This window comes from Leucoraja erinacea, chromosome 3 (assembly GCF_028641065.1).
Source record: "Leucoraja erinacea ecotype New England chromosome 3, Leri_hhj_1, whole genome shotgun sequence".
Taxonomy (NCBI): domain Eukaryota; kingdom Metazoa; phylum Chordata; class Chondrichthyes; order Rajiformes; family Rajidae; genus Leucoraja; species Leucoraja erinaceus.
In genome coordinates, this window is record NC_073379.1 from 102,017,248 (window position 1) to 102,039,013 (window position 21,766).

At 44.8% G+C, this 21,766-nt stretch overlaps 1 protein-coding gene across 4 annotated transcripts in view; it reads left to right on the forward strand.

Annotated features, from left to right (window-relative positions):
- LOC129695891 (multiple C2 and transmembrane domain-containing protein 1-like) overlaps window positions 1–8,736 on the forward strand; it is a 426,884-nt gene extending 418,148 nt beyond the window's left edge. For all 4 annotated transcript variants that reach the window (XM_055633328.1, XM_055633326.1, XM_055633327.1 and 1 more), the window contains 2 exons: window positions 1,436–1,533; window positions 8,267–8,736. In XM_055633328.1, the coding sequence (XP_055489303.1) occupies window positions 1,436–1,533; window positions 8,267–8,353 (185 nt within the window). In that variant the 3' untranslated portion in view covers window positions 8,354–8,736. The remainder of the gene's footprint in view (window positions 1–1,435; window positions 1,534–8,266) is intronic.
- Window positions 8,737–21,766: the final 13,030 nt, after the last annotated feature.

Here is a 21,766-nt window from a genome sequence, read left to right on the forward strand (position 1 = left end):
TTGAATGCCCAGGGAACAGTGTAGTCCTCGGAACCCTGCTCATTTAACAAGAAATAAGATTTGATATATATCAAACAATGATATCATATTATCATTAACTGCTCCAAGTTTAAAAAAGTTAACTGGCTGATGGGAACGTGGAAAATAAAACTAACTTCCAAATATGTATATTAACCAAAAATTATTTTCTTTTTCTAAAACAATATGATAGGATCTGGCGAAGGTAGACAAAAATGCTGGAGGAACTCAGCGGGTGAGGCAGCATCTATGGAGAGAAGGAATAGCGACGTTTCGGGTCGAGACACTTCTTCAGATCTGGCAGTCATGTAAAATACAACTGATTGCCACAAATGTTGATTTCAGAAATATTATACTGTATCAGGTATATTCCATGGCCAGGATGTTTTGGTGACTGGCAAGTAGCTTGGCATGCTGGATGCCTGCCGTTGCTGTGATTTTCCAGGCAGCTATCTCCCAGTCTGGAGATGGGTCTCGACCTGAAAAGTCACCTATTCCTTCGCTCCATAGATGTTGCCTCACCCGCTGAGTTTCTCCAGCATTTTTGTCTACCTTCGATTTTTCCAACATCTGCAGTTATTTCTTAAACATCCCAGTTAAGCACAGTTAGTTTTCTTTTAAAACTGACAGGCCCTCCAGATTTGCTTTGAGCATTGCTGATAAATTTATCAATAAAATAATTTGTACTTGAATTAAAAACTTTATTTAAAATACTAATTTCATTTGCTAAAAACACAAAAATGAAGGCATTAGAAAGCAATACATTAAAAAAAAATAATAATAATCTTGTCTCCACAACTCCTTTCCTATTAGACTGAAGGAGCCATCTAGATTTACCCCCAGATTGACATGACAATGGTTAAACATGCAATCTGTAGAAATTTGTGCTCCCACTGAAATCCTTGAATACAGCAGGAGAGCACAGTTATTCCGAGTGGCAATCAGCTGGGCGGGAGTTCAGAACTTCCACCTTCTTTCGGGAATCTCAAACCACTACACAATTACATGGACAAAAGCCTATAGTTTCATGCAGTTCAACTGACTTTTTTTTTTAAACAAAACCCAGGATTATTTTCTCCAGTGATGGTAAATTTCAAGTTGCTTAAGGAGTAAAGTAAAGTCTGGGAGCACAGCATACAAGAACGTTGTCTGGTATCGCAGCTTCCATGAAAAAACACTTTGAGTGCAAATTATACCTTAAGGTGTAATAAAATTAGTAGATTGTAGCATGATTTAATAATGCATGATTACATTTGAAAACCATTTAAGAGGTTTTCACTGCATGGGTTCATTTGCTCATTTCATAGGTATAAAAAAGTGATTGTTCCCTATCCAATGTTTGTAATTCATCATACTAATTTTCATACTAACAATGGAGAAAAAAATAACAGAGTTCCTTTCATTAATACTTTCACAGGTGTCCACAAATTCACAAAGAAACTTCGTAATCCATTTCTCATTGATAATAACGAACTGCTCGACTTTCTCTCCAGAGTTCCTTCCGACGTGCAAGTGGTAAGTACCTCTATATCTGTTTTGAAGAGCAGCTGAAATATGACTTGGTGACATCGTAATTACAAGTAGCTGAAATGCTTGGGTCTCAGAGAGCAGAATGACATCAAGCAAGGGTAGTACCCTTCCTGTGGGACGGCAACTATTTCTAATGTATGTTCTTTCCCATCATGGCAAAAATCAGAGGATGGGTGAAAATGGTTACAGTTCTGACTTTAATGTGGGCAGGAACTAAAATGAAGTTTTAATTTTCAGTGTACAGTCCTGAAGATTTCCGAAGCTTTTAGCTATTACGTATAACAATAGGCCATAGGTGCAGTAGGAGGCCATTCGGCCCTTTGAGCCAGCACCGCCATTCAAAGTGATCATGGCTGATCATCCACAATCAGTACCCCGTTCCTGTCTTCTCTCCATATCCCTTAAATCCGCTATCCCTAAGAGCTCTATCTAACTCTCTCTTTAAAGCAGCCAGAGAACCAGCCTCCACCGCCCTCTGATGCAAAGATTTCCACACACTCACAACTCTCTGTGTGAAAAAGTTTTTCCTCATCTCTGTTCTAAATGGCTTACCACTTATTCTTAAACTATGGCCCCTGGTTCTGGACTCCTCCAACATTGGGAACATGTTTCCTGCCTCTAGCGTGTCCAAACCCTTAATAATCGTATATGTTTCAATAAGATCCCCTCTCATCCTTCTACATTCTAGAGTATACAAGCCCAGCCACTCCAATCTATCAACATATGACAGACCCACCATCCTGGGAATTAACCTTGTGAACCTACGCTGCACTCCCTCAACAGCAAGAATGTCCTTCCTCAAGTTTGGAGACCAAAATTGCACACAGTACTCCAGGTGTGGTCTCACTAGGGCCCTTTACAACTGCAGGAGGACCTCTTTGCTCCTATACTCAACTCCTCTTGTTATGAAGGCCAACATGCCATTCGCTTTCTTCACTACCTGCTGTACCTCCAGGTGACCGATGAACAAGGACCCCCAGATCCCGTTGTACTTCTCCTTTTCCCAACTTGACACCATTTAGATAATAATCAGCCTATCTGTTTTTGCCACCAAAGTGGATAACCTCACATTTATCCACATTAAACTGCATCTGCCATACATCTGCCCATTCACCCAACCTGTCCAAGTCACCCTGCTTCCTCATAACATCCTCCTCACAGTTCACATTGCCACCCAGCTTTGTGTCATTTGCAAATTCGCGAATGTAATTTGCTAACATAATGTAAACTTAATTCTGAAGTGGAAACAATTCAGCTTAAATAGTGCTTACTCAAGGACTTGAGCATTCCTGTCATGGAGCACTGATTGAAAAATCTTGGGCCAGTGGTGCGTGATTTTCCCTTCATGAATATATGTGGGTTGAATGAGTTTCCAACCATCATCCTTGCAAGTACCATTTTGCACCTAGTAATCCTCCTGAACCCTTTTCTAAAGACTATGATATATATCAAAGTGGAAAATTACACTTTGAATATGTTCCCAGAGACACCTCACTAGGCTCCATAGATGCTGCCTCACCCGCTGCGTTTCTCCAGCATTTTTGCCTACCCTCATTAGAGCAAGCTGTTTCAGTCAGAATAATGATTTATTGCAAACATAGCATTCCAGTACAAGCTCTTATGATTGATTACAAATCTGTCACATGATTCTAATTTTAAAATATCTGGATTTAAACTGGATGAGATTTTATTTTTTTAAAACAGCTCCATGTGACACCAGGATCTGCCTAGATCTGGTTATTCAGATTAGTGCATTAAACCAGAAGAAACAATTAGAAGAAAGTCATAGAATTTGGAATATGACTTGAAGTGATTAAATTCAAAATCATTCAAAATCTTTATAACATTCCTGCTAGCAAAGGCATAGTAAAATGTGAGAAAGATAGCAATTGAGTTCAGGGAAAGGTAAATAGATTGATGGAATGGGTGGATAGATGCTCAGTGGCATTTAATGCTGAGGAAATTTAAGTGTTACATTTTGGTAGGAAGAATGAGAAGAAGCAATTTAATATTAAGGAGATAATTCTAAAAATGAGTTAATGAACAGAGGCAGATCTGAGGTGAAATTGCGTAGTTTGTTGAAAGAAGCAGTACAGATTGCAATCCTGGTCAAGAATGCAGCTGGGATCTTCGGCTTTATAAGTAGTGATGTTGAGTACAAGAGAAATGTCAATGCTTCTTTAGAAATCACAGTCACAGCATTGCGCCCAGTCCAGCTGAGAAAGGATGTGAGGGCTTTGAAGAGATTTAACAAAATGGTTCCAAGATGATGAGGAATTTTAGATATATGGAAAGATCGGAGAAACTGGGGATGACCTTGGAATAAAGGAGGTTACAAGGGAATCTAATACAATCATTTAAAATCATAAAGGCTGTGGACAAAGTACCTGGAGAAAAGCTGTCCCTGAGCAGCCAAGGACAAGGGGACACAGAATGAAGGTGATTTGCAAAAGAAACAAAGGTGAACTGAAAAACATTATCTTCAAATGCAGTGAGTGCTTAAGATTTGGAATGCACTGGGGTAAATGCAAAAGCAGATTGAATTCCGATGTTCAAAGGGAAGATGGACAAATAATTGTATTTCTGAAATATATGAAATTGTAGGGATCTGAGGAGGGGATGGGAAGTGGAACGTGTTGGATTGCTTTCACATAGAGCCAGTCCAGGCTCAGTAGTTTAATGGCATCATTTCCATTGTGTGATTCGGTGTGCAATATAGATCAGACATTTGAGAAACTATTATACAGCTCCTCGAAATGTGGAATGTTATAAGCAGAATAACATTTTAATTCTCATTCAACTTTAATGGCAGAGAAAAAATATTAATAGTCTCAAAAATATTAGTTCTCAATAAACAGTATATTGTGGCGGCACGTGGTGGCAAACAAGGGCACAACGAACCTTCAGCTCTGGAGGGCATCGTCTTGGTGTGGGAGGCGCTAGTTATGGAGTCGGTACATGAGTTGGTATTTAGGCCGGGCAACGCCCGTGACCTTGGAGGAGTAGGGAGCTGTATCGGAGTGAATAAACACATCTAGTGCACGCCACTCATGTCCGATTAGTTTTTGGCTGGACTCCAGCGAGTCTCCGCCACATTGGTGACCCCGACGCCCAGGAGTGTAATCCTGGAAGGGAAATTTGAAAATAAATTGCATTCTACCGCCGCCGCCTATGAGGCCGAACTCAACGCGGTCTCCCTGAAGCTACCTACATTCTGGACCTTGCAGCCGGGGGTTTTGTTTCGACAGGCCGAGTCCCAGTTCTTCACCCGCGGCGTCACGGCTGACGAGGCTCGTTACCATTGTGTGGTAAGCGCCCTTGACCAGCAGATGGCCGGTCGGGTCATTCCTTACCTGGATAACCCCCCCCCGGCAGCGGGTAAGTACGCAGGCCTCAAGGAGCTGCTGCTCCGGTTGTACGGGCCCAGCCGTATGCAGCGCGCCTGTCAGGTCCTCAACATGGGCGGGCTCAGCAACCAGAGTCCCTCGGCCCTCATGAGTGAGATGCTCACGCTCATGGTCGACCACCAGCCCTGCCCGCTCTTTGAATTTACCTACCTGCAGCAGTTTGACATCCGCCGGCAGCTCACGGGGGAGAGCTTCGAGGACCCGATCTGGCTAGCGGCCTGTGCTGATGAGCTGTGACTTTCCAACCAGTGGCAGGTGGGCGCGCTGGAATACCTGGAACCGCTGGAATCCCCGGAATCGCTGGACCGGATCGATTCAATGACCTGGCAGGCCCAGCGACCCAGGACAACGCCCACAAGAGCCACAGACCAGACAAGTGGCACAGGAGAGGAGGATGGCTGAGCAGGACCCAGGAGATCCAAGGAGAAGGACGTGGTGTTTTTACCACCAATGCTGGGGTTCAGCAGCCCGCCACCGATAGTCACCGCGGTGGCCAGCAGGATCCATCGACTTATGTCTGGGACCGGCGCTCGGGGCTCAGGTTCTTGGTGGAGGTCAGCGTATTGCCCCCATCTGGACTCGACCTTCGTGCTGGTAAGAGGGTCCCCCCATTAACTGCTGCGAATGGTAGTACAATCCACACATATGGCGTCCGCACGGTTTCCGTCATTTTTGGCGCGTGCCATTTCACCTGGCCTTTAATCATCACGGACGTGGCCCACCCGCAGCTGGGGGAAAATTTCTTTATTGGAGCAATATTGGAGGGTGAATAAGTGCCTGGACCTCAAAGGAGGACATGAGGCCTAGGGAATTGGACGCAAAATTTCATGATTTCAGTCATGTACACGATGCCATCATTACCTCCACTATACAGTCTAAATTCTCAGTATAAATTTCCAGACTGGATATAAATGACCTGGAAATGGTTGTTACTGCATTTCATTCTGGAAATAGATTATTTCAGTCCCATAATGCAGAAAACAGGGATGTGATCGAATTTCTAGGCATGGCCCTTTTGAAAAGTACCAAAGAAAAGAAATTGTAAACAGTGTTACTATCCGTTTCATTAAATCAAATCAAATGTAACCAAACCTTTTCTAGGTAAATTTTACAAGTTGTGACAGGTGCATTTACATGCATTTCTCACAAGAGCATGAAGAGAAATTACAGGAACATCCGCGAGGGGGATGGGAATACCAGTGATCGTTAAGCACTTGAAGGATGTGTATTTGCATATTTCTTCCAAAAGCAGTTAAAACACATTCTTGGTTAATTGTAATATTTCAATTACCTCTCAAATTAAATTAACTAGCAGTAGCACCGACTCTGAATAGCATCTTGGTTCATTTAGTTCAGTTTTAAATTGAGCAATACACTCAATAATTCAGCTTCCAAGACACTAACTTCTTGGTTGGCATTTAGCACTACATCAACCAAATTGGTGCAGGATTAATGTCAGAATTTCTTTACAATTTCCTTGTTGTAAGTTATAGTTTCTAGAGACACCTGTTTTCTTGCAACCTGAAAGAGCCCTCCATTTCTCCATAGCTTGTTGACTAATGGTAGAACCAAGGTAATTTACTTGATTGATAGTTAGCTACGGTATTCAAGCTCACACCCTTCAGAGTGGAGGTCAAGTCCCCCATGATTAAAGCTAACAAGCTAAGTATTTGTTTATGTTTACATTAGTCCTTTTCTTGTCCAATGTTCAGAATTTTGGAAACATTGTAAGGTGATAGAATGTTATTATGGCCTGCATGATTTCAGTGTATTGAACTATCAAAAATCTGTTGTTGATCAAAGAGGAACATTTATTAGAAACGGTAACATTATTTTTTCTCGTGACCACCTAAAATGTACATTTTATGTTCACATTAAACGGCAACATAAATTGAACAAGACTTATCAAGATCATCCACTAGATGCAGTGAACTTCATAAACCATGAAATCACATTTAATATTTTAAACCATGTATCTTTGCCCCCTCGGGTAGGCATGAAAAGTGAACAGCTCTGGCTAATATTTAACCTTTATTCAATATCTCAAGTCAGTTTATTTGTTCATTATTATATTTGTTTGTGGGTAGTTGCTGAGTGTATATTGCCTGCTGCCTTTCCTCCATAATAATGGCCGCAATTCATTCGTTTTTAAGTGGGATGGAGTGATGCTATAAAAAGTGCTCAATAAACATGTCATTGTCTTTTATAAAATGCAAAGTAATTTTTCAGCAGAGAGAATTAAAGAGTAAGTGTTCAAAGAGTTATTTTTCACAGGTCTCTCACTGGGATAACCAGAATGCAAGCTCCAGGCTTATTGTCAGAGCAGGCCCGTATCTCAGTGCTGATATTAGAGCATAGCAGCCTACCATTGGAGTGGATGGACAATTGCTGAGTATAGCAGTCAATGCTAGCAGTTTGGCCTCAGTCCTGAATTACCGTACTTAGTTGTGCATCCTGACAGGAGTTCTGAACAAGGCCTGTGCTAGAATTTTCGACAGTGCCCCCTGAGTAGGCTAGTGGCTTATACATCTCACAATGTTAGAGACCCAAGGCCAGAGAACAAGGGTGAAGTTTAAATAAACACTTTTGCCATAATCTCTGGATTTCTTGATTATTCGACTAAAAGATTCAAGAGAGTTTATTGTCATGTGTCCCTGATAGGACAATGAAATTCTTGCTTTGCTTCAGCACAACAGAACATAGTAGGCATTGAATACAGAACAAATCAGTGTGTCCATATACCATTATATAAATATATACACACATGAATAAATAAACTGAAAAAGTGCATCCTGAAATTGACCCGAGTTCTATTTTGATTTTCTCTGCAATAGTCATGGGAACAGTGGAGTTCATGAGTACTACAGGGACAGAAATTTGCTTTTTAAATAAAGCCTGGTAATGTTGATACGATATTTATACGAATCATTGTTAATTGTAATCAGATTTGTGATCTTGATGCCCATAAGAACATTGGCATAGAAGTATGTTTGTCATGTTTGTCATGATAAGGTGACTAGTGCACAGCAACAGTCCTTTGAACAGATTATGTTTATTTCCTCTATTCCATATTCTCAAGAACACACATGGATTCAATACTGTACATTTATGGCAGGCAGCAATTTCTCCAGTACTTTCAAAAAATATGTTTTATGGTTTATGTTACCTTTCTGTTTCGCCCCAGTTGAGCCACTAAAACAGCTTACAAGCCATTAATTTTCCCACATACCTAGACGGTTGTTTGTACACATTCACACTGTTAGCAAAGAACTATATGATCACTTGGTTGACTACAACTTCTGTTTAAACAGGTGCACTACCATGAGATATCTCCAGAATCTAGTCAAGGCCTTTTCGTATATAAGAAGAAAGGCAGTATAGCCAGCAAGACTCCATAACTACGCATCTGCTTCCTGAAGATTTGAATGGGATCAGCTGCTGGAGTTTTCCCTTCTTCATTCATTTATTTTGTTTTTATAATGAAATGACGCATCTGTAAATGCTGTACAATATTGAACTGTATTTGAAAATCCTTATTGTACAAATCACTTACATTAAACTTTTTGAAATTATGTTCCCATTGTATTAAAGCTTCGCAGAATGTGCCTAATGCCTGGATCTTTATAAAACTATTAAAAATAGGTGGTAAATATTTACAAACTGTTCCAGTGACAAGTGTCCATAATTTAAAATGATATTGGTGCATTACAAGTTTTGACTGTTTACAAGTGTTAAAAACAATTCAATAATAGACACCAACAATAAAATGATATATCAGCAACATTTATTTTATTATATTTTTCATTGCTAGATCAGAAATGTATTTGTCCTCAAAAAAGTTAATGGGGCAAATCTACAACCTTGGGACACAATCAAATAATTCTGCAGAGTTTAGAAACCCACAGAAGCCTGCACATGGTGAAATCTGGAGCAAAGTCCTGCTGGAAGAACTCACTGGGTGAGACTGAAACTGTGGAGGCAGAGAGATCGTTCACATTTGAGATCGAGACCCTGCAACAGGAATGAAGTAGAAGCGAGATAGCCAGTATAAACCAATGAAGGGAGAGGAGAGGCAAGAGTTAGCTGATTAAACAAGACGAGGTGTAGTATGATAGATGAAGCCAGGTAGGGGAAAGGTTGAGGAAGAGTCAGGCTGGAATGTGATACCTGTACATGTAAACGACAAAGGACTGCAGGTCTAGCATCTGATAAATAATGATGTGTGGAACCAGATAAGGGAGGGATGACGGGCAGATGGAACCAGTTGGAGGAAGGGATAGGAGACCCTGTAGGCTAATGGCCCTGTCCCACTTAGGAAACCTGAACGGAAACCTCTGGAGACTTTGCGCCCCACCCAAGATTTCCGTGCGGTTCCCGGAGGTTGCAGGTGGTTGCAGGAGGTTGCAGGTAGTGGAAGCAGGTAGGGAGACTGACAAAAACCTCCGGGAACCTTCGGGAACGGCATGGAAACCTTGGGTGGGGCGCAAAGTCTACAGAGGTTTCCGTTCAGGTTTCCTAAGTGGGACAGGGGCATAGGTGTGTGCATGATGGGCACATGGAACTAGATGGGGCAGGGGAAAGAAATTGGGTAACATGATGTTGGTTAGGGAGGAATGTAAATGGGCCAGAAGAATCAATGTTAGATATGGGGGCAGTATCAGATGACTGGAGGTGGCTAAGGTTGTGCCTCTATTTAAGAAAGGGTTCAAAGAAAAGTCTGGGAGCTATAGACCAGTGAACCTAATCTCTATGGTACATAGGTTAATGCAGAAAATGCTGTGGGATAAGAAATATATGCATTTGGATAGGCAGGGGTAGTTTAGGGATAATCAGCATAGTTTTGTACGTGGGAGATAGTGTTGCACAAATTTGATTGAATATTTTGATGAGCAAACCAAAAAGGTCGACAAGGGCAAGCACATACTGTAGATGTCTCTATGGACTTAAGCAAGACCTTTGATAAGGTTCTGCATTGTAACCTCATTTGAAAGATTAAATTTCATGGGATCCTGGGAGAGCTAGATAACTTGATACTGAATTAGACAATAGGTGCAGGAGTTGGCCATTCGGCCCTACGAGCCAGCACTGCCATTCAATGTGATCATGTCTAATCATCCACAATCAGTATCCCGTTCCTGCCTTTTCTCCAAATCCCTTCTCCGCTATCCCTAAGAGCTCTATCTAACTCTCGTGAAAGCATCCAGAGAACCAGCCTCCACCACCCTCTGAGACAGAGAAATCTACACACTCACAACTCTCTGTGTTCAAATGTTTTTCCTCGTCTCTGTTTTAAATGGCTTAGTACTTATTCTTAAATTACAGCCCCTGGTTCTGGACTCCCCCAGCATTGGGAACATGTTTCCTGCCTCTATCATGTCCACACCCTTAATAATCTTATGTGTTTCTATAAGATCTCTCATCCTAAATTCTAGAGTATACATAGAAACATAGAAATTAGGTGCAGGAGTAGGCCATTCGGCCTTTCGAGCCTGCACCACCATTCAATATGATCATGGCTGATCATCCAACTCAGTATCCCGTACCTGCCTTCTCTCCATACCCCCTGATCCCCTTAGCCAAAAGGGCCACATCTAACTCCCTCTTAAATATAGCCAATGAACTGGCCTCAACTACCCTCTGTGGCAGAGAGTTCCAGAGATTCACCACTCTCTGTGTGAAAAAAGTTCTTCTCATCTCGGTTTTAAAGGATTTCCCCCTCATCCTTAAGCTGTGACCCCTTGTCCTGGACTTCCCTAACATCGGGAACAATCTTCCTGCATCTAGCCTGTCCAACCCCTTAAGAATACCCCTTATACAAGCCCAGTCGCTCCAATCTATCAACATAGGACAATCCCGCCATCCTGGGTATTAACCTCGTGAACCTACGGTGCACTCCCTCAATAGCAAGAATGTCATTCCTCAAGTTTGGAGACCAAAACTGCACACAATACTCCAGGTGTGGTCTCACTGGGGCCCTGTACAACTGCAGGACGACCTCTTTGCTCGTATACTCAACTCCTCTTGTTATGAAGGTGATCATGCCATTTGCTTTCTTCACTGCCTGCTGTACCTGCCTGCTTACTTTCAGTGACTGATGAACAAGGACCCCCGGATCCCGTTGTACTTCCTCTATTCCCAATTTGACACCATTTAGATAATAATCTGCCTTCCTGTTTTTGCCACCAAAGTGGATAATCTCACATCTATCCACAATAAACTGCATCTGCCATGCATCTGCCCACTCACCCAACCTGTCCACGTCACCCTACATCCTCATAGCATCCTCCTCACAATTCATACAGCCACCCAGCTTTGTGTCATCTGCAAATTTCCTAATGTTACTTTTAATCCCTTCATCCAAATCATTAATATATAATGTAAATAGCTGCAGTCCCAGCGGCCACCGAGCCTTGCGGTACCCGACTAGTCACTGCCTGCCATTTGAAAGGGACCCGCTAATTCCTACCCTTTGTTTCTTGTCTGCCAACCAATTTTCTATCGATGTCAGCACCCTACCCCCAATACCATGTGCTCTAATTTTGCCCACTAATCTCCTATGTGGGACCTTATCAAAGGCTTTCTGAAAGTCCAGGTACATTACATCTACTGGCTCTCCCTTGTCTATTATCCTGGTTACATCCTCAAAAAATTCCAGAAGATTAGTCAAGCATGATTTCCCCTTCGTAAATCCATTCTGACTTGGACCAATCCTGCTATTGCTATCCAAATGTGCCGCTATTTCATCTTTTATTATTGACTCCAGCATCTTCCCCACCACCGATGTCAGGCTAACTGGTCTATATTTCCCTGATTTTTCTCTGCTGCCCTTCTTAAAAAGTGGGACAACATTAACTACCCTCCAATCCACAGGAACTGCTGCTGAATCTATAGAACATTGGAAAATGTTCACTAATATGCTCACGATTTTTAGAGCCATTTCCTTAAGTACCCTGGGATGCAGACCATCAGGTCCTGGGGATTTATCAGCCTTCAGTCCCATCAGTCTACCAAACACCATTTCCTGCCTAATTTGGATTTCCATCAGTTTCTCCATCACCATATATCCTCTGGCCACTAGTACATCAGGGAGATTGTTCGTGTCCACCTCAGTGAAGACAGATCCAAAGTTCCTGTTCAACTCATCTGCCGTTTCCTTGTTCCTCATAATAGATTCACCCTTTTCAGTCTTCAACAGTCCAACTTTGGCCTTAACTAATTTCTTCCTCTTCACATACCGAAAGAAGCCTTTGCTATCCTCCTTTTTATTCTTGGCTAGCTGACTATCGTATCTCATATTTTCTCTCCGTATTGCCTTTTTGGTTATCTTCTGTTGCTCTTTAAAAGCTACCCAATGCTCTGGCTTCCCGCTCATCTTTGCTATGTTATATTTCTCCTTTTTTTATTTTTATACTGTCCCTGACATCCATTGTCAGCCACCATCGTCCCTTACTCCCTTTGCAATCTTTCTTCCTCTTTGGAATGAATCGATCCTGCACCTTCTGCATTATTCCCAGGAATACATAGAAACATAGAAAATAGGTGCAGGAGTAGGCCATTCGGCCCTTCGAGCCTGCACCGCCATTCAATATGATCATGGCTGATCATCCAACTCAGTATCCCGTACCTGCCTTCTCTCCATACCCCCTGATCCCCTTAGCCACAAGGGCCACATCTAACCCTCTTAATTATAGCCAATGAACTGGCCTCAACTACCCTCTGTGGCAGAGAGTTCCAGAGATTCACCACTCTCTGTGTGAAAAAAGTTCTTCTCATCTCGGTTTTAAAGGATTCCCCCCTTATCCTTAAGCTGTGACCCCCTTGTCCTGGACTTCCCCAACATCGGGAACAATCTTCCTGCATCTAGCCCGTCTAACCCCTTAAGAATTTTGTAAGTTTCTATAAGATCCCCCTCTCAATCTCCTAAATTATTCTAGAGAGTATAAACCAAGTCTATCCAGTCTTTCTTCATAAGACAGTCCTGACATCCCCAGGAATCAGTCTGGTGAACCGTCTCTGCACTCTCTCTATGGCAATAATGTCCTTCCTCAGATTTGGAGACCAAAACTGTACGCAATACTCCAGGTGTGGTCTCACCAAGACCCTGTACAACTGCAGTAGAACCTCCCTGCTCCTATACTCAAATCCTTTTGCAATGAAAGCTAACATACCATTCGCTTTCTTTACTGCCTGCTGCACCTGCATGCCTACCTTCAATGACTGGTGTACCATGACACCCAGGTCTCGCTGCATCTCCCCCTTTCCCAATCGACCACCATTTCCCCCCTTTCCCAATACCTGCCATTGTTGTTCCACTGTCATCCCTGCTGGGGTATCTTTCCAGTCAACTTTGGCCATCTCCTCCCTCATGGCTCTATACTCCCCTTTGCACAACTGTAATACCGACATCTCCGATTTACCCTTCTCCCTCTCAAATTGCAGATTAAAACTTATCATATAATGGTGACTACCTCATAATAGCTCCTTTACCTCGAGTTCCCTTATCAAATCCGGTTCATTAAATCTGGAATTGCCTTCTCCCTGGTAGGCTCCAGAATAAGCTGCTCTAAGAATCCATCATGGAGGCACTCCACAAACTCCCTTTCTTGAGGTCCAGTACCAACCTGATTTTCCCAGTCTACCTGCATGTTGAAATCTCCTATAACAACTGTAGCATTACCTTTTGCTACATGCCAATTTTAACTCATGATTCAATTTGCACCCTATGTCCAGGCTACTGTTTGGGGGCCTGCAGATAACTCCCATTAGGGTCTTTTTACCCTTACAATTCCTCAGTTCTATCCATACTGACTCTGCATCTCCTGATTCTATGTCACCCCTCTCAAGGGACTGAATTTCATTCCTCACCAACAGAGCTACCCCACCCCCTCTGCCCACATGTCTGTCTTTTCCATAGGTTGTATAACCTTGAATATTCAGTTCCAAGCCCTGGTCCTCTTGCAGCCATGTCTCTATAATTCCCACAACATCATACTTGCCAATTTCTAACTGAGCCTCAAGCTCATCCAGTTTATTTCTTATACTTCGCGCATTCATATACAACACTTTGACTTCAGTATTCACCTCCCTTGGGGTGAAGGGGGGGGAGGGGGGGGATGGGGGAGGGCAGGGGGGGTGGGGAGATGGGTGGGAGATGAGAGAGAGAGGGAGGGGGGTCAAGGGAGGGGGAGGGGGGGAGAGAAGAGAGAGAGAGGGGGGGGAGAGAGAGAGAGGAGAGAGAGATGGGGAGAGAGAGAGAGATGGGGGGGGGAGAGAGGAGAAGAATCAGAGAGAGAAATGCAACCGTGTGTCACGCGTTCAGAATGTTCTGGAAATGAAGTGGCCGCGTCTCATGCACGTCGGCAGCTCTATGGAGCCTACCAGGGAGAAGGCACCCTGCCCCCCACCACCACCACACACGCACAAACGCATACAGCGGGTCCAATCTAATCTGTCAATGAAGGCAGCAAATTTTTTTTTTTAAACTGTCAGGGGGCAGTTGGGCCCGGTGCAAAGGCATTGTGAGGTCAGCAGGCGGGGCCAGCAGCCAGGCTGGGGGGGCAGGGTGACTCATGCAGCAGTTTGATTTTAGTGGGACCATGTGAAGGTTTCAATCTCCCACACCTGTCCCATTGTGATGTCATATATGTAAATGAGATCCATTGTGATAGGACATCTGTGAGGTGGCACTGTGACTCATGCAGCAGTTTGATTTTTTAATTCCCCCCCCCCTCCTCCCCTCCTCCTCCACACACACTGTTATTGTAACGTCAGCAGCTGAGCAGCAGTAAGATTTTAAAAAAAGGTCAGATTGAATGTCAGGAAAATAATGTACCAACGTAATGTACCAAGATTGACTGGCAATTAATTCTAAAAGGGTTGACGGTGGATATGCAATGGAAGGCATTTAAAGACTGCATGGATGAACTACAAAAATTGTTCATCCCAGTTTGGCAAAAGAATAAATCAGGGAAGGTAGTGCATCCATGGATAACAAGGGAAATCAGGGATAGTATCAAAGCAAAGGATGATGCGTACAAACTAGCCAGAAAAAGCAGCATACCGGAGGACTGGGAGAAATTCAGAGACCAGCAGAGGAGGACGAAGGGCGTAATTAGGAAAGGAAAAATGGATTATGAAAGAAAACTGGCAAGGAACATAAAAACTGACTGCAAAAGTTTTTATAGATATGTGAAAAGAAAGAGATTAGTTAAAACAAATGTAGGTCCCTTGCAGTCAGAAACAGGTGAGTTGATCATGGGGAACCAGGATATGGCGGACCAATTGAATAACTACTTTGGTTCCGTCTTCACTAAGGAAGACATAAATGATCTGCCGGAAATAGCAGGGGCCCGCGGGTCAAAGGAGGTGGAGGAATTAAGTGAAATCCAGGTTAGTCGGGAACTGGTGTTGGGTAAATTGAATGGATTAAAGGCCGATAAATCCCCAGGGCCAGATAGGCTGCATCCCAGAGTACTTAAGGAAGTAGCTCCAGAAATAGTGGATGCATTAGTAATAATCTTTCAAAACTCTTTAGATTCTGGAGTAGTTGCAGAGGATTGGCGGGTAGCAAACGTAACCCCACTTTTTAAGAAGGGAGGGAGAGAGAAAATGGGGAATTACAGACCAGTTAGCCTAACATCGGTAGTGGGGAAACTGCTAGAGTCAGTTATTAAAGATGGGATAGCAGCACATTTGGAAAGTGGTGAAATCATTGGACAAAGTCAGCATGGATTTACGAAAGGTAAATCATGTCTGACGAATCTGATAGAATTTTTCGAGGATGTAACTAGTAGCGTGGATAGGGGAGAACCAGTGGATGTGGTGTATCTGAACTTCCAGAAGGCTTTCGACAAGGTCCCACATAAGAGATTAGTATACAAACTTAAAGCACATGGCATTGGGGGTTCAGTATTCATGTGGATAGAGAACTGGCTGGCAAACAGGAAGCAAAGAGTAGGAGTAAACGGGTCCTTTTCACAATGGCAGGCAGTGACTAGTGGGGTACCGCAAGGCTCAGTACTGGGACCCCAGCTATTTACAATATATATTAATGATCTGGATGAGGGAATTGAAGGCAATATCTCCAAGTTTGCGGATGACACTAAGGTGGGGGCAGTGTTAGGTGTGAGGAGGATGCTAGGAGACTGCAAGGTGACTTGGATAGGCTGGGTGAGTGGGCAAATGTTTGGCAGATGCAGTATAATGTGGATAAATGTGAGGTTATCCATTTTGGTGGCAAAAACGGGAAAGCAGATTATTATCTAAATGGTGGCCGATTGGGAAAGGGGGAGATGCAGCGAGACCTGGGTGTCATGGTACACCAGTCATTGAAGGTAGGCATGCAGCTGCAGCAGGCAGTAAAGAAAGCGAATGGTATGTTGGCTTTCATAGCAAGAGGATTTGAGTATAGGAGCAGGGAGGTTCTACTGCAGTTGTACAGGGTCATGGTGAGACCACACCTGGAGTATTGTGTGCAATTTTGGTCTCCAAATCTGAGGAAGGACATTATTGCCATAGAGGGAGTGCAGAGAAGGTTCACCAGACTGATTCCTGGGGTGTCAGGACTGTCTTATGAAGAAAGACTGGATAGACTTGGTTTATACTCTCTAGAATTTAGGAGATTCAGATTCAGATTCAGATTCAATTTTAATTGTCATTGTCAGTGTACAGTACAGAGACAACAAAATGCAGAGGGGATCTTATAGAAACTTACAAAATTCTTAAGGGGTTGGACAGGCTAGATGCAGGAAGATTGTGTCCCGATGTTGGGGAAATCCAGGACAAGGGGTCACAGCTTAAGGATAAGGGGGAAATCCTTTAAAACCGAGATGAGAAGAACTTTTTTTTCACACAGAGAGTGGTGAATCTCTGGAACTCTCTGCCACTCTGAGGGTAGTTGAGGCCAGTTCATTGGCTATATTTAAGAGGGAGTTAGATGTGGCCCTTGTGGCCAAGGGGATCAGAGGGTATGGAGAGAAGGCAGGTACGGGATACTAAGTTGGATGATCAGCCATGATCATATTAAATGGCGGTGCAGGCTCGAAGGGCCGAATGGCCTACTCCTGCACCTAATTTCTATGTTTCTATGTTTCTATGTTACAGAGGAGTGGATTTCTAAACTCGCAATGAAAATCTCTACTGACATATGTAATAATTTTCCCGTTTCGGCATCTGGTTTTCGAGGAGATACGTTTCACATGCAAAATGACACACCCACACCCATACACTCACAGTTTCAATAGATAATAGATCAAGTGCAGGCCCGTTGGGTCTGTTCCCCCAACATGTGGTTGCGGGGAAGGGGCTGGGGGGAGGCGGCATGCGGCGTCACACACACTTACTGCAAATTAATATTATTATTACCCCATACCGCCCTATCCACTGACGCATAGCCCCCAACTCACGGGCTTGTCTAGGGGGGGGGGGGGGGGGGGTAGATAGTGATGTCAGAGAGAGAATGGGGCGAGACAGAGAGAGAGGAGCAGAGACAAAAGGGCAAAGAGACAGAGGGGAGAGGGGTGTGGAGGGGAGGAGGAGGAGAGCGTGGGTGGGTGAGGGGGGGGGGGGGATGGGGGGGGGAGATGGGGAGAGTGGGGGGGGGGAGATGGGGAGAGAGGGGAGGAGGAGGGTGGTGAGGGAGGGGGAGATGTGGGGAGAGAGTGTGGAGGGGGAGGAGAGGGGGGGGGGGAAGAGAGAGAGAGGGGTGATGAGGATGGGGGAGGGGAGGAGAGTGGGGAGTGGGAGGAGAGTGGGGGAGAGGGCAGGAAGGGGGGGGCGAGGGGTAGGGGGGGTGGGAGAGGGGGGTAGCGGGGAGTGGTGCAAGAGAGAGGGGAAGGGGGTGGGGGGAGATGAGTGTGAAGAGGGGGGTGAGAGGAGGGGGGGAGATAGGTGGTGGGAGGGGGGAGGAGAGAGGAGGGGTGGGGAGGGAAGAGAGGGAGAGAGAGGGGTGAGGAGAGAGGAGGGTGGGAGGGGGAGGAGAGAAGGGGGAAAGGGGGAGGATGAGAGAGGGGTGGGGGAAATAGTGGAGGAGGGAGAGGGCAGGGTAAGAGTGCAGAAGAGGGGCAGAGGGGTAGGGGGAGGGGCGAGGGGAAGAATAGGGGGGGAAGAAGGGTGGGCCATTGGGGTGGGAGGGGGGAGAGAGGGGGTTAAGGGAGGGGATGAGAGAGAAGGGGGGGTAGGGGGAAAGGGGAAGGGTGGGGGGGGGGGGAGGGAGAGAGGAGAGAGGGAGGGGAGGATGGAGGGGAGGGAGGAGGAAAAGGGGGGAGAGTGTGGAGGAAGGGGGGAGAGGGGTGGGGGGGGAGGGAGAGGGGGGGGAGAAGAGTGTGGAGGGAGGGGGAGAGGGAGGGAGAGAGGGGGGAGTGGAGAGCGGGGAGGGGGAGGGAAGGGAGGGGTGGAGAGGGGAGATTGTTTGGTTGTTTGGGAGAGGTGGTGAGAGGGGGAGAGGGGTGGGGGGGAGATAAGTGGAAGAATGGGGAGGGAGGGGGGAGGGGGAGAGTAAGGGGTGGAAAGAAAGGGGGAGAGAGGGGGTGGTGAGAGAGAGTGGTGGAGAGGGACAAAGGGGTAGGGGAAGGGGTGGGGGAGGGAGAGAGGAGGGGGGAAGGGAAGGAGAGGTGGAGAGAGGGAGAGGGGAGAGGGGGGAGGGGGAGGGGAAAAAAGGGGGAGAGAGTGAATGGGGGTGGGAGGAGAGGAGAGGGAGGGGGTGGGGGCAGGAGGGGGGAGAGAGGGGTGGGGGAGGGGGGGGGGGCGGAGGGAAGGGGAGAGAGGGGTGGGGGGGAAGGGGGAAGGGGAGAGAGGGGAGGAGGAGGGAGGAGAGGGGGGTAAAGGAAGGGAAGGGGAGGGGGAGGAGGAGGGGGAAGAGTGTGGAGGAGAGTGGGAGAGGGGGGGGTGGGGGGGAGGAGAGGGAGGGAGGGGAGAGGGAAGTGGAAGGGGGAGGGAAGTGGAGAGAGTGGGGAGGAAGGGGTAGGGGGAGTGGTGGAAGAGGGACAGGGGTAGGGGGGGGAAAGGGGAGGAGAGAGGGAAGGTGGGGGGTGGGGTAGGGAGGGAAGGGGGGGTGGGGAGGAGAGGAGGGAGAGGGGGGGTGGGAGGAGGAGGAGGGGAGAGAGGTGTAGAGAGGGAGATGGAAGGAGATGGAGAGGGGGAGGAGAGTGGGGTGGGGGAGGGAGGCAAAAGGAGGGAGATGGGGTAAGGGGTAGAGGGAGAAGAGTGTGGAGGGAGGGGTATGGGGGAGAGAGGGGAAATAGTGGGGAGGGACAGTGGGAGGGGGGAGGGGGGTAGGGGGGGGGGGGGGGGGGGTGGGGAGGAGAGAGAGGGATGGGGTGGGGGGAGGAGGGAGAGTGAGGAGAGGGATAGGGGTGAGGAGAGGGAGATGGAGAGGGGAGGAGAGAGGGATGGGGTAGGGGGAGGGAGGGGTAAGAGTGGGGAGGGAGAGTGGAAGGGGGAGGGGTAGGGACAATCCATCTGTTCCCCATTCCCAATGACCACCAATCCTCTTTCTCTATTCCCACACACGTGATGACGCGCTTCGACACAGGCTGCGGGGGGGTGGGGGGGGGGGGGGGGGGGAGGGGGCTGGGGCTGCTGCTGCAAAAGGCATATGGAAATGGATCCATTCCGATTGGACATCTGTGAACATTGGGCATTGTGACATCACACGATGGAACGTTGCATTGTGACATCACACGATTGAACGTTCACCAACATGTTATGGCCGAGGGCTGTTTTATTTTGAAATTTTTTGGGGGAGGGAGGGGGGGGGAGAAGGATTTTATTTTTAAAAAGTGAACATAAACACGACAAAATTTAATCAGGAGTGGATACTTGTAATGGAAAGTGAAATCTCTACCGAAATGGAAAAAATCTCGGCGATTCTACATCTGATGTTGGCGTAGCAACGAATCAAACAAAGGCTGGCAGCCACAAGTCAGGCAGGCAGACGGCAGGCAGCGGCAGCCACAGACTTTTATATAATAGATAGATAGATATGATATGATATATAGATATGATAGCGCTGTTCGTTGAAATTCCCACGAGTTAAACTGACAGCACTGTTTAAACCTGTGGCGGGATAGGCAGATCAAAGCTTACAAAAATAATTATCCAGATCTTGAAATTTAAAATACTAAAAGCTTTAATCTGCTATAATTTTTAGAGGTACAGTATGACTGTTTATATCCATGCATATTTAAGCAACAAGATGAAACAGGAAGTCGGGCTGATTTAAAAAAAATCCGTATTTTCCAAAGCAAATATGTACATCTGTATTCTGATCGCATTTCCGTACAAAATACGGAAAATCCGTACTACTTGGTAGCTCTGCTCAAGGCTCTCAAGCAGTTATTCCGTGGATTCTCTCTACCCCCTTTCTTTAAAAAAAAAAGCAATGCAGGCTATTTGTCTGATCCTCTGGGACCTCGTCTGGCAGCTAGATAAATGTCTTCGTCAAAGCTCCTTCAAACTCCTCTCTAAATAACCTGGGATAGATCCCGTAAGTGTCCAGGGATTTACCCACCTTAAGCTCTTCAAGCGTTTGTCAACATTCTCCAACTCCATGCACAAATTCTCTCCTTTATCCTTGAGTGGCCCCATCTTCTCCCTGGTGACCCTCATGTATGTGAATGCTAAGTTTTTGCAGTGGGCAAAATGTTTTTTAAGAAGATACACAAAAAAAGATATAGATCTCCCATATCCCTAGGTTACTTGGTTATTCAGGCTGACAGTTGAATTAAAACAGGTCATTTTTAGGCCGGAAGGTAGTGACTCGCGAGAACATAGAAAAGCACAGCAATGAAACAGGCCCTTAGGCCCACAATGTCTGTGCCGAACATGATACCAGGGTAATGTAATTTCATTTACTCATACATGAGCCACACACCCCTCCACTCACAGCATATCCATGTGCCTATTTAAAAGTCTCTTAAACACCCCTATTGTAAATGGGAAATCTATTATCATTTCAACAATTAAAATTAAAATTTAAATTGAATAACAACCAATATTTTAAATATCTAGATATGTGACTTTATGAAGAAATATATACCAAGGTGTCACAGTATAATGTTAGATCTACTGGAAGAAGCAATGAATGTTAAGGCAGACTCACAAAAAATAATATTATATCTATATAATTGTATTTTAAATAGAGAATTACCATCAACGGAGGCAATTAGAGAAGACTATGAAAAATAACTAACGATAAAAATTTCAAAAGAAACATGGGAAAAGTATTTGATATATATACATAAATGTTCGATTAATGTTAGACAAATTAATTCAATTTAAAATATTACATAGATTATATTATTCAAAAACTAGGTTGTATAAATTCTACTCAAATATCTCTCCCATCTGTGATGTCTTTCTCAAAATGCCAATATTACATTCTTTTGTTTCTTGCACAAAACGTCATAAATTTTGGTATTATATTTTTGATATATTCACAAATCTGTTTAAGATAAAAATGGAACCTAATACGGAAATGATTATATTTGGAGTAATGGGAGACGGGAACAAATTAAACATACCCCAAAAGTCATTCTTTAATTATGGGTTAATAACAGCAAAAAAAAAAATGTTTTTGGAAAAACGCTACTATACTAATGCTTAAAATGTGGACCAGTAATATGTTGGACACAGCATACTTGGGAGAAATTAGATACCTCCTAATAGATAAACAAGACCAATTCTTAATGAGTTGGTCTCCATTTATTGATTTCTTGGATTCATGTGGTGCAACAGTATCGTAAAAATTAAAAGTTTCAGGTATGGGTGAAAGATGATCAAGAATATAAAAAATCATCTCCTAGTGGCGATTT